The sequence below is a fragment of the Elephas maximus genome, chromosome 1 (genome assembly GCF_024166365.1).
Source record: "Elephas maximus indicus isolate mEleMax1 chromosome 1, mEleMax1 primary haplotype, whole genome shotgun sequence".
In the NCBI taxonomy this organism is placed as follows: Eukaryota; Metazoa; Chordata; class Mammalia; order Proboscidea; family Elephantidae; genus Elephas; species Elephas maximus.
In genome coordinates, this window is record NC_064819.1 from 43,993,430 (window position 1) to 44,007,159 (window position 13,730).

Sequence of the window (13,730 nt, forward strand, 5' to 3'; positions counted from 1 at the left end):
CAACAAACAGAAGTTTATTCTCCCAGTCTAGTAGGCTAGAAGTCTGAACTCAGGGTGCCAGCTCAAGGGGAAAGGCTTCTCTCTCTGTTGGCTCTGGTGGAAGGTCCTTGTCAACAATCTTCTCCAGTTGAGGAGCTTCTCAGGGCAGAGACCCCAGGTCCAAAGGATATGCTATTTTCCTGGCTCTTATTTGTTGGTGGTATGAGGTCCCCATGTTTCCATGCTTGCTTCTCCTTTTTATATCTTAAAGGAGATTGTCTTGCCTGCCGATCTTGGGATTCACTGGTCTTTGCAGCTTGTGAGCCAGAGCCCTGCTGTCTGACTGGCTGATCTTGGGTTCACCAGCCCCTGTGGCTATATAAACCAGAAGAAGCCTGCAGCTTGGCCCATGGACTTGGTATGCACCAGTCTCTACAAACATGTGAGTCATTTCCTTAATATAAATCTCTCTCTCTCTCTATTTATCTGCTATACTGGCTTTGCTTCTCTAGAAAACCCAGCCTAACAGTCTCCAGCAGTCCTTGGATTGTTTTGGTATGCCTCTTACCTAGTGTACTGTTACCTAAGTGACCATTGGTTCCTTTGGAGAGGGGCTGGAGCAAACATTACTGGGTACACTTGCCATGGTGTGGCAGTGGCACCTCTAATTAGTGGGTTTCAGGTCCAGAAACTGAGCATAGGATCATAATATTTTATTGGGGTGACTGACCTTAGCCTCCTAATCACCTTTCCTTGATTTCTTCTGACCATATAAGTTGAATAGTACCCTTGCTGGCTGCCAATTGATTTTGCCTCTAGGAGTTCCATGTTCTATTAACTATCTCCCCAAGTCTCTGCACTTGAGCCCCCTTGGTTACCAGTCTGACCTTGCAATATTGTACCTACCAGCTGCTCATGGTTCATCACTGCTTGGCCCTTATGGTTTTGGGGGATGTATCACCCCTGTTGCTATCAGTAACTTAGTTCTGTAATGGCCTCTCCTCCTCTCAGTTCTAGTTTACAGGGAGAGCTACCACCGCATTCACCAACTTATTCCCCTGGCTCCGGCTAGGCTCCTGGTACATGCTAGCTAAGACTTGTAGCTCCTTTGTGAGTATAGGCCCTTTCTTCCCTTTTCAGGCCTAGTATGTTGGTTATGTTGCTACTCAACCCTGGTTATGGTCCAAGAGGGGTGATGGGGACAGACTCTAAAAAGGGCCTGTGTTGTCTTGCAGCAAGAAAGGTCTGTCTTCAATGCACCATCTTCAAACAATGAAGGGAGCACAAGATCTTGATATGGGGGTGAGGAGAGGTGCACTGCTGCAGGCTAGAAGGGTTCAGAGGAGTCTGGAAACTCAAGATTTTCAGAGACATTCATCTAGTTAACACTATACCATGTGTCAGGGTCCCATTCTTTCACAATCAGGGTCTAGACCTTGGTATGCAGACCTGCTCTGGTTGGGTTTAACCTTCTCTGGGCTGAGCCACTGTAGTGATTAAGGCTTCTATTTGTTCCTAGGCTTTCTCAGCCCTTGAGCTGCAGCAGGTAAGCCTTGTACACTCAAGGATGCCCTCTGGCTTTTGCACTTGGCTTTTACTGGCCTGTTAAACACTCTCAGCCTTGTCTAGAGAAGTGGCTCCCAAGCTTGAGTCCACGTTAGAATTCCCTGGGGGGCTTTTTAAAACACAGATTGTTGAGTCCCATTTCCAGAGTTTCTGATTCAGTAGGTCTAGGGTGGGGCCCTGGAATGTGCATCTCTAACAAGTTTTCAGGACCATACTTGGAGAACCACTAGAGAATCAATTGTCTAACAATAGCCATCTGCTCTCCTGTCCTCATAGTTGCTATCTCCGCATACTTTTTAAGTGCACGGAGATCACCAGCAGGGGGGTTCTCTTTATTAGACTGCCCCCCACCATTCACCACTGGTGCAAGTTTTCACAGTAAGACCGCTCCCTGACTCAGGAGGCTCCCACCAGTGACGGGGCCCTCAATGCCAGCCTCACAGGGAGTGATTCAGCTCCAAGACCCTTCACTATTGCCTGCTTTCTGGAACTACTTCTGACATCACCTGTCACAGACTGGGCCTTTAGGAAGCAAACTCTGACTGGGAATTCAGTGTGTAGGATGTTTATTAGAGAGTGTACTTGGGATCAACCCTGAGGTGGTGGTGGGGGAAGAACGACTGGGCAAAGGGAGGGAGAAATGAAGTGGCAATGCGAACCCCACAGGCTCCACAGGCCCCTGGGCACACTGGAGCTAAGGGGACCTGGCAGCACTGTCCTGCACTGGTCCAAATGGCCTGGCCTGTATGCTCCTGCCTCCATCTGGCATTAAATATGGGCTGCCCTGGGAAGTGAAAGGCCTTGGGTAAAGCTGCTCTCTCTGCAGCTGGTGCAGACTCTGCAGGACATAACAGCAGTCTTTCTGCTAACAGTGCTGCCAGCAGCTGGGATAAGTCCTCTCTTGAAGTGACCTACGCAGCCCATCCAGAGCCCATGAAAGTCTTTAGAGACAGCACCATGGCTGATGGAGGTTCCTGAGGGAAAGGAGAGGGCCAGAGCACAGGTTGGTGGATTAACCTTTGACAAGAGGAGGGAGGTAAGAATGGGGACAGATGCAGGTAAGTGTTTGAGTGGAGGGACAAGATGATGGGGAAATCAAGCCTGATAACCTCTAACTTCTTTGTAAACTCAGAACAGCACCATCAGCTGAATTTGGGCTTGGACTTGGTTAGGGCTTAGGAGAGAAGAGCCCCCAAGGGGAACAAGAGAGGATGCTATCTAGGGACTTCAAAGCAGTGTTTCAGGGGTGCTGAGGTAAGAGCGTGGCTGGTTGTGGCCCCTGCCTGCCGGGACATGTGGTTTCCCTAGCAGAGCTCAGAGCCAACTACTGCAGTAGAACAAAACACTGGCCAGTCCTGCACCATCCTCATGATCATTGTCATGCTTGAGCCCACTGTTGCAGCCACTGTGTCAGTACATCTTGTTGAGGGTCTTCCTCTTTTGCACTGTTCCTGTACTTTACCAATCATAATGTCCTTCTCCAGGGACTGATCTCTCCTCACATGTCCAGAGTATATGAGATGCAGTCTCACCATCCTTGCCTCTAAGCAGCACTCTGGTTGTACTTCTTCTAAGACAGATTTGTTTGTTCTTTTGGCGGTTCATTCCATGTTCTTCACCAACACCATAATTCAAAGGCATCAATTCTTCTGTCTTCCTTATTCATTGCTCAGCTTTTGCATGCATATGAGGTGCTTGAAAACACCATGGCATGGGTCAGGCGCAACTTAGTCCTTAAAGTGACATCTTTCCTTTTTAACACTTAAAGGAGGTCTTTTGCAGCAGATTTTCCCAGTGCAATGTCGTTTGACTTCTTGACTGCTGCTTCCATGGGCGTTGATTGTGGATCCAAGTAAAATGAAATCTGTTCCATTACAAACCTTTAATCTCCCTGTTTTCTGTCACACTTCTCATCCCTGCCCCGCATTACTGCTCCAGGTTCCAAGCCTGGGGCCCCTCTGGGCTCTGGCAGTTGGGCTGGGTGCCTCCTCTATTCCTGCTGTCTGGCATATTCCTCTGTAGCTGCCTCTGTCTGCTGTTCCATTAGAAGAGATGATTATATCCACTTTCCATCTTCCAGAAATGTGTGGAAATCCCTTGTCCACTGTTGTCCTCTGCCCATTCTCTTCTTGTTGGGGATTTTAATTCATTTCTATCACATTAATAGGTTTAAACTAGAGGGAGAAGTGAAGATGTACATTCATGTGTCTGTATTCCATCCTAAATCAGAATCTCCACAGATAAAATGAGCAGTGAGAGGCAGATAATGGGCGCTCAACATGTGCAGTGCGAGCAGTGAACACAAATCTTATTCCTCTTTCATTTCCCACAGTCTCGGCAGTGCCATGCTCTGAGAGAGAATAAATGCTGGCCTGAATGACTAATAACATCGAGCATCTTTTCATGTGCTTATTTGTCATCTGTAAATCTTCTTTGGTGAGGTTTTGTTAAAATGCGTTGTCCATTTTTAAACAGAATGTTTGTTTTCTCATTTTTGAGAGTTCTTTGTATATTCTGGATACAAATCCTTTATCAGATATATATTTTGCAAAGATTTTCTCCCAGTCTGTGGTTTGTCTTTTTGTTCTCTTAGCAGTGTCTTTTGAAGAGCTGACATTTTTAATTTTTCTGAAGTCCAGCTTATCAGTTTCTTCTTTTATAGACCATACTTTTGGTGTTGTACCTAAAAAAAAAAAATCTTTGCATAATCCAAGCTCACAAAGACTTTCTCCTAGGTTTCCTTCTAGAAGTTTTACAGTTTTAGGTTTGCGGTCCATTTTGAGTTATGATGCAAAGTATGAATTGAAGTCTATTAGCCATTAATGAAAGGCAAGCCAGAAGATAATACTACATACCTATTAAAACCCAGGTCGATTCCAACTCATAGTGACCCTACAGGACAGAGTAGAACTGCCCCATAGAGTTTCCAAGGAGCGCCTGGCGGATCTGAACTGCCGACCTCTTGGTTAGCAGCCGTAGCACTTAACCACTATGCCACTAGAGTTTGCTACATACCTATTAATAATAAAAAAAAATAGGACGGCTAAAATTACAAAGGCTGACCGTACTAAGTAGCTGGTATGGCCCTCGCTGTTTGGGGAGAATGTGGAAGGACTGGAACTGGCAAACACTGTCGGTGGGAACGTAAAATGGTACAATCATGATGGAAAAGTTTGGTGGTTTCTTAAAAAGTTAAACATATACCTACCATATGATCCAGCCATTTTACTCAGAGGTATTTACCTACAAAAATGAAAGCGTATGTCCATACAAAGACTTACTTGTACACATAGTTCACAGCAGCTTTCTTGTAACATCCAGAAACGGGAAACAACCTAAATGAACATTAACAAGTGAAGGGATAAGCCATATGGAGCCGAGCTACTCAGCCATAAGAGGAATGAACTATTGGTACACACACCAACATGGATGAACCTCAAAATAATTATGCTGAGTCAAAGAAGCCAGACAAAAAATATTACATACTGTAGCATTTCATTTATATAAAACTCTGGAAAATGCAACCTAATCGGTAGTGACAGAAACAAATGGTGGGATGATGTAGAAAGGAGATGATCAAAGGGTTTGAGGAAACCTTTGGGGGTGATGGGCATGTTCACTATCTTGATTGAAGCAGTGGTTTCACAGGTTATACAAGTGTCTAAATTTCAATTATACATTTTAAATTGTGCAATTACTGTATGTCAATTACACCTTAATATAACAGTTAAAAATACTACTGATCTGGAAATTAACCCTATTATCATTGATAATTAGCAAACAGAACTATAAAAATACTTGTCCTCTTAAATTTTGATTTAAAAAGGTGAACTCTGATACTGTGACTTAAACCCCAACAGTGAGTCTTAAAACAATCTGACAAAATGGGCCCTGTTTGCTTTAGCATACTCTCTTAACCCTTTCAAGGCTTCCTTATTTCAGCTCTGCAGCATCCCACATTTGTAAAATTGAAGGGCCCTCAGCAGGGTTATCGGCCACCATTCACCTTGTCCTCTCCTAATCCTTTCTGCCTCTCTGAGAGGTACTGATTATTTCCATTTTGCAGATGAGGATGTTACTGGGTGGAAGTCCCAGGTTCTTGCTCAGCATGACTTGTATCAGCCAATAAACAAGAGACTGAGGTGGGAGGACAGGAAAGGCACCTTTATTTCATTGTACAAGGAAAAGGAGTCAAGTCGCTGTTGATGCCAAGACTGCTCACTAAAGGCAGGCAGTTAAGTTACTTTTAAAGGGGTTTACAAGTAGGGAATTCACAAAGTCATATCAGCAACATTCTTAATCGCACTACAAAGGCGCAGTGGGGTTCACAGAGAACCTCTAAGCAGTGTTCATTCTGAACTATGGCCCAGCTCAGCATTATTTGGCTTATTATCAGGGAGGGGCAAATATTCGACCTAGGCCTTTTGCTGTGGTTTACTGACTTCTTGTTGGTTTATAACTATTTGCTAAATATCAAAAGAAAAAAAGTGGCTTTTATGCCCTATTTATGTGCATGTCTCCCTAAAAGATTCTTTTTTCTTTCAGATTATCTTCACTATTGTCTTTATACCTCAGGGCCCAGCTGATGTGTCTTTATGAGTCTTTGTGAGTCCAGCTCCAGCTGGGTCACATTATTTATGCTCAACGACAGGGAAAAATGGCTCCAATATTATCTCCTAAATCCTTCTTTTCTTTTGATTGGAGATTGGGGATATTAATACCTGGACTTAGTTGAGCCCTTAAATGACAGCTCTTTAAACTCACAGTGCTAGTTTTCCACCAGATACCATCTGGTTCTTCACCAGGGTCTTAAGTAAGAGCGATGTTCTCATCAATTGCATTGCCGAAGTGAGCAGACTCAATGTACATCAACATTTTAGCCCGAGGCCTTCTTTTGCACTTTTAAGTGTGTAAGACAAGCAAAGATAAGTTTTATTATACCTAATACTGTCAGGATGCAGACTAAGAACATTACTATCCCTTGCAGTAGTGATCTAGCCCATGGTTTTATTCCTGATGGTAACCAAGCAGATAAATCTGGTGTTTGAAAGGGTGTTACAGTGTGTAACCTAGTAGCTTGCTGTCTAATTCTATGTATATCCTGTTCTTCTACTCCTGTGTCATTTATCCAACTGCAACAAGAGGTATTTGCTACAGCACCGACCACACTTTCTTGGGCTAATAAAAAAATTTAAAGCTATTTTATTATCTCATGTCACCGTAGCTAATGAGGTCAGAGATTACTGTTGTGTTTTTATCCCTCTAGCAACTTCATCTGCTATTTGTCCCACAGTGATGGACAAATTTCTTAAAGATTTCTCCAATTCAACTATACTATAACTAGAAATTAAAGCTACCAACTATACCCTGAGTGTTGGACCAATGGGCTTGTTTTTGACTCTCATTTTACAGTGTGTAACAATTTGACATTACCTTTTCAATATTTACTAGCATCATTACTACGAATATCTACAGGTAGTCTTAAAATTCTCAAAGTGCATTGCCCATGCAGTCTCCAGGAATCTAAACAAGAAATTGCCCATATAAACTCACTGTGACTTGGAAAGGAATCATTTAAAATCAGTATAGTTGGATCCACCATGAAAAACATACATCCATAAGGAGCACACAGAGTTTGTCTAGAGGAAACTGAAGGTATAGAAGAATTCACATGTAACAACCAGATTTTCATTAGAGAACACGTGATTAGCAAGATAATACAGGATGGACCTCTCCTGTTGAAGGCCTTCAGTTAATCTGTCTAAAACATACTAAGTCTTCTTCTCCAGGGCAAGCTGCCCCTCCTTGGCTTACCTATTAACAGTCATGGATCACTTTCTCAGAAGCACAAGTGTCACAAAACTGTCTTAATGACAAAGGACTTCTAATTCAAGAGTTACAATATCTAAACCTATTAGTTAAATTCAGGAGAAAGGAAAATGGTTTCTTATATCCAGAAAGTAGGACCATAAAACATCAGCAATGTTTCCACATAAAACCCATACTATTCCTTTACTCAGTCTTATGTAGTTAATTTCTGTTACACGTGATTCTGGATCAGCTGCCATCTCTGAGCTCATCAGCTTCTACATAAGAGTTTTGGAAATCTTGATTCAGTCTAGTCAGTTCTTTTTATAAGTCCAATATCTTTTTGTTGAGATATTTTGGTCAAATGTTTTCAGCAAATTAGTGAAGTAAAAACTTATCTGCAGATGACAAATCTTAATATGGCCATGATTAATTTATAAACATAATACTCTTAATTATAAAAACATCCAAAACCAAATAAAGTCAGTTAAAAAAAAAAACTTTAGATAAAAATATTTTTAAATATAATGAAAAAAACCTTATTTTTAAAGAGCTTCAGATATAATATACTACATAATAATTTTGAGATATAATACCATATAGTTAGAATATACCAAGATTATCAAGTCTCTGAATATCTGAATAGTAATAAAAAGACTTCACAGGTCATCAGAGTGAATGCCCTAGTTAAACCATTGGCTTTGATGCTAGATTCAAAAAAATAAAGTTGTGGCCAGGTTACCAATAAAGAAATAATAATAAAATTATGGCATAATATTATGCATTTGCTATCTAATATTAGGCAAAAACATAAGAGGAAATATTAACATATAAATTCTGACCCAAAGAGAATCAGATGTTTCTCTTGATTTTGACTACACATTCCATGTAATTTATTAGCAAAAGCTTTTTAGCACTTTTATAAAAATTTTTTGTGGCTTTCTATGAAGTTTCAGAGTCATCAAGAGTTTATTATAGGTCACCATGAAATAATACTTAGGTTATTTAACCAAAGATCTTAAAGTAAAAACATTATTTAAAAAAAAAAAAATTATTATTATTTTTAAAGTCACGTGGCTTGGTTTTCAACTCAGGAATCTTATTCTAACGAGAAAGCAAACCTCTGTCTTTGAGGCAGATTACACAAAGAATAAATTAACTGTTCAACTCAGAAATCGAAGACAATTTTGTAATTTTAATAGCGAGAAACCCAATTCTTTGTTTTATATGCTATTTAACATTAAAGCTCTTAAAAAATCTCATAAATTAGACCATTAAACTTTAGTCAGATAAAATTTTGGACCATATCAAATAACAAAATTCTTTTTAATAAACCTCTTAAATATTGTCTTTTTTGCATATCTTACAGTACTTTCTTTTAAAATCGCAAAATAAACACATTCATTAGCAGACATATATATAAAAATATATATTTTACATATAATTACATATATCCTTTCTCTCGTGAAATAAAAAACAAAAGTATATAAGCTTTAATTATGACAAATATCTATAAACTCAATTTAACATCAGTAAGTTAACTAAAAGGTCCTAGAAATTATTTTAAGCCTGTATGCCATAAAACACAATTGTTGTTGAAAGAAAGTCTGTTTAAACATTCTAAGTTTTCATTCAACTTTTATTATTTCCCATATTTTCCCAATCTAATTTTAGCCCCTAAAGATTTTATCAACTGGCTTTGGAAATCACAAAGTCTCTGTGATTTCTATTTTTTTTTTTTTTTGGCTTCTTAAAGTTCCCCTACAGTAAAGAGAACTTGTTTACTGTTCTTTTATGATTGGGATCCACCCAATTTCTGATAACTATGGGAACCCTGGTGGTGTAGTGGTTAAGTGCTATGGCTGTTAACCAAAGTGTTGGCAGTTCAAACCCACCGGGACTCCTTGGAAACTGTATGGGACAGTTCTCTGTGCTATAGGGTCAGCATGAATCGGAATCAACTTGATGGCAATGAGTTTGGTTTTCGTTTTTTTATAGTAAGTTTCCTGGAGCTATATGACCTGGGAGACTGGGGACCTGAGGGGCCTGATGTTGCCCCCACCCTCCCTGTTTTTGACTCATGGTAGAAGATAAGATTAGGCCATTCCGATTCATTTACATATGTTTAAATTGATCTAGACATTTTGAAAGGCTGTCTACCCAGTAATACCAAAACTCTTTAGCAATTCTGTAAATGAATTAATCAATTCTTGGCTAGCCATTTTGTCCCCCTAGGCTTGTCCTATGCTTCCTTTTACCCACTCTGAAACTACCAGTTGTACGTTAAGACAAAATTATTCTTTTTCCTTAAATAAAATATGTTGCTTAAGTTACTTAGAAAGGTTTTACCTTTAAGATAGACTTAACCATAAAGTTTTTCAATATAGCTACTAAAAATCTAAATCATAAGACAGACACAAGACAGTTTTTCTTGGATGAGGAAAAGAGCTGAGGTTCTAAGGCAGCCTTACAAAAAAACAGCAATTCTCAGCCATCGCCTCCAACCTGATACAAAACAGAAACTTAGACACAATGCTCTAGACCAAAAGCAAGCTCTCAGAACAGAATGAGAGAGGAAGACCACATGAACTCACTGAATACCACACAAAACAAGGATATGGGCATTCTAGTTTCTTAAAGTGTATATAAATATGAACCCTAAACCACTGTCTCGGAAGCAGGGGACAAATCCTGGCTTATTTATCAAAGATGTTAAGCTCTAAGGTTCAAACTTTTGGTTTCCTTCTTTTTGAACTTAATTCATTCTACTGGCTAGAGACTTAGTCTCTTATTTCAGACCTTAAATATGCTAGTTCCTCCAACTGGAAATTACTTTAAGGTAGCTACTGATGATTTTAACATTGTGATTATTGAGAAACTGTATCATGAAATAGGTACAGAACTATCACTTCACCCTTAAATTTCATAAAACAGATCAGGAGCTACCACTTCTCCCTGTGAATTTCATAACACAGGTCAGGAGCTGCCACCTCCCCTTAAAATTTGGCAAAACAGGGCACTATTTTCCAGGTTTTCTCTGAGCCACAAAAAGAAACCTAATGAGGAAGGCCTCAGGGTTTGGACAGTGTTTAGCTTAGACCAACATGTACCTTTATTATGCGAGAGTTTGCTTGCAGGTGGCAGGCAGCCTAGTGCTCTAGCTTGTGTCACGACCACCTTATCCCCTCATGGGAGTCTTTAAAATTCATGATAAGCACCAGTGACCACCCTAAAGGCTTTTTACTGGTCATACCTGCCAGAATTTTAGTGGCTTATAGTGGCTCAGAGGTCTTTGAAAATAGAATTACCTCTTTAATGTTTCATATACCCAAATCCAGACCTAAACTACAGTTCACCAAGAGTTACTAGATATCACTCTTAAAAGGTCAAGCAAAAATGTAAGAAAGATCCTCCTTAATCAAACAACTGGTTTTAGAAACAAATATGCTAAACAAAACTTAAGAAAACATGAGGAAAAGGAAAAAAAAAAAAAACAAGCAAAAGCTCGTTTTTTGAGAGCACTCACCCCACCACTGTTAAAGGGACATGGAGTGCAAATGCTTGGGTCCAGAAGATAGGGTCTCTCTTTTTGCCGGCTTCTGCTCCACAGTCCAGGTCTCCTCGAGGTTGACTGGATTCATGGTTTTAGAATCCCTGCAGCAATTACACCATTAACTCTTGTAGGGGGAAAACACCACAAAGTTTAATAAAGCAAAAAGAAAGGTTTTATTCAGTATATAAAGGGGCAAAAGTAAGAAAGGGACAAGCATGCTGCCAGAACCATGTCTATTTGAGTCTCTGTTCCCAGTTCTTAAGGATGTATCTTAGCAGGCCGGATTCTGGGACCCCTTGAATGTTCCCCATTCTCTGGATATACATACTTACACACCCACACAACCTAATCTAGTGCACCACTTTAACAGGTACCTGAGCCTTGTTATGCCCTCAGCAGTCAATTCGTCCCGCTTCTTTGGGACTCTTCTAAGGCCTTAGCTAGGAATTATCCTGTTACTTACCAAATAACCTCAGATTTCTAACGCCCTCAATGGTCAATTTCTCCCATTTCTTGGGACTCTTGTAAGGCCACACCTAGGTACTTACCAAATAACCCAGGCACATTTCATGTCTCTCACAAAGCCAAAGATTGGGTCCCAGGGGGAATTGCTTTTCAGAGCTGCTCCAAGGTCTCCAGGAGAAATCTGGTTGAGCCAGACATTGGGGTCAGTCTGTTTTCTGATCCACTTCAGGAACTAAGCAGATGGCTCCTGACTGGCTTGGCAGAAATGTTGCTGGGTGGAAAACCCAGGTTCTTGCTCAGCATGACTCTTATTGGCCAATAAACAAGAGACCAAGGTGGCAGAACAGGAAAGGAACCTACATTTCATTGTACAAGGAAAAAGAGACAGTCCGAGCTGCTGCTACCAGGACTGCCCACCAATTGCAGACAGGCAGTTACTTTTAAAGGTCGTTTACAAGTAGGGAGTTCATACAAATTACATCAGCAACATTCTTAATCATATTACAAAGGCCCAATGGGGTTTACATTTAACCTCCGAGCAAAAGCAGGATTCAAATGCAAAGCTGGGCTGGGGGACACTGGGTGGTAGGAGGAAAGGGAGAGGAGGTGAAGCCCAGCAAAGGAAACGAGAGTTTTCAATACAACACTGTGGGAAAGGAAGCCAGGCAAAGAAAACATGATTTTTAATACAGCACTGTGAAAGCTGGCTCAAAGAAACCGGGTCTTGAGAAAGGTTGAAAGGTTAGGCTAAAGCTCGTGCTTGTCCACGATCCAGTTCAGGGGGAGAAGGGAACTGGACCAAAAACGGTGCCTATACATTCTCCTGACAACTTATTTAATGCAATTGTCCTGGATGCCATTCTTAAGGCTTCCTTCCAGTTACAGGGCTGCTAGGATGAGGATTCGATAAACCAAAGCTAAGCAAAACATATTATGATAGAAAGTAGCTGTTCTTAAAGGAACTTAATTAGAAAGCGATTGTCTCTTAAGGGCGACGTCTCATGACCCCTAAAGACGTTATGGCTGGCTTCAGCAGTTTTTACTCAACCAGCAAGGGATGGGGGGCGTAGAGGGAACAACTGAGAGCAAGTTCTGCTGGAAACCCTGAACATCCGTGAAAGCAAGTGCTCCCAGCAGAGGCCAGACTCGCCCAAGAACAGAAAGCCAGCGGCAGGCCGAGGTAAAGCCCCTGACCCCAGCGGAAGAAGACCGCCAGAGCTTCTGCCCCGGGAAGACCCGCCCACCCGGGAACCCGGAAGTGAAAGGTCGCCCGGCGTCCCCGCCGTCGCGCCTTTCTGGTCGGACCTACGGAGGCGGCGCTCGCGGGAATGGAGGGGCCGCAGGCGGTCACGGGCGGGGACGTGTCCCTGCACAACTTCAGCGCAAGGCTGTGGGAGCAACTCGTCCACTTTCACGTCATGCGGCTGACGGACTCGCTTTTCCTGTGGGTTGGGGCCACGCCGCACTTGCGCAACCTCGCCGTCGCCATGTGCAACCGCTACGTGAGTGCGAGCGGAGGGGCGGGGTCGGGGGGACGAGGGGCCGCTGCGCGCTGGGCGTGGGGAGAGGCGTGGGGTCGTCGGGGGCTGGGCCGGCGGGGATGGGACAGCTGCGCGCTGGGCGGGGGGCGGGGATAGGGCCGGGGAGGCGGGGCCGCTGAGCGCCGGGTGGAGGTGGGGCGTGGATGGGGGTGGGGCCGACGTGGCGGGGCCGCTGCGCGCTGGGCGTGGGGAGGGGTGTGGGGCTGGCGGGGGGACGGGGCTTTGGGCGTGAAGGGTGTGGGGGGGGTGCTGGAAGTAGGGGTGCGGGGCATGGGAGGGTATGCTGGGTGTGGAGAGAAGGGTGGGGTCGTGGGGGGCGGGGCCGGCGGGGGCGGGGCGCAGACAGGGGTAGGAGGACCCTCAGGGGTCTGGTGTCTGGGTGCGCGGGTACCCCTAAATTACTCCTACTACATCTTCTAGGTCCGCGGGGCCCTCGGGGCAGAAAGGCCCTCAGGAACTCTTGTGGTGCAGACTTAGGGAACCCCGGAGCAGACCCCCAGCCCCGTGGGCCATGGAGGCCGGCCGTGCCCCTCCCGGTGAGACAGTGGGAGGCCCTCTACCTTTCTGGCCGTCCCTGTGCTGGTTTCCTCACCTTCCATCCACATCTGTGTAGGTTGTTTGGAATGTCCCAGAGTTTTATCCTGCAATCTTTGGTCTTTTCTGGTCACTCGCTCGCTGGGGATGCTGCCTCTTAGGGCTCATACTATCTATATTTTGATTTAAACTTACATCTCCAGTACAGATCTATTTCCGGGAACTTCGGACTTGTGTGTTTTCACCGGAACATCTAACAGGCATCTCACACCTTCCACATTGAA

At 43.1% G+C, this 13,730-nt stretch overlaps 1 protein-coding gene and 1 long non-coding RNA gene across 2 annotated transcripts in view; one reads left to right on the top strand and one right to left on the bottom strand.

Moving 5' to 3' along the window:
• LOC126071631 (uncharacterized) lies at nt 1-12,656 on the bottom strand. Its single transcript, XR_007516366.1, has 3 exons — nt 11,455-12,656; nt 10,880-11,007; nt 1-4,228 (listed from the first exon to the last, which is right to left on the bottom strand). It is a non-coding gene; the product is annotated as an uncharacterized LOC126071631 (long non-coding RNA).
• PSMG4 (proteasome assembly chaperone 4) overlaps nt 12,629-13,730 on the top strand; it is a 17,129-nt gene continuing 16,027 nt past the window's right edge. Inside the window, exon 1 of the mRNA XM_049875462.1 lies at nt 12,629-12,873. Within this exon, the coding sequence (XP_049731419.1) occupies nt 12,700-12,873 (174 nt within the window). The 5' untranslated portion in view covers nt 12,629-12,699. The remainder of the gene's footprint in view (nt 12,874-13,730) is intronic.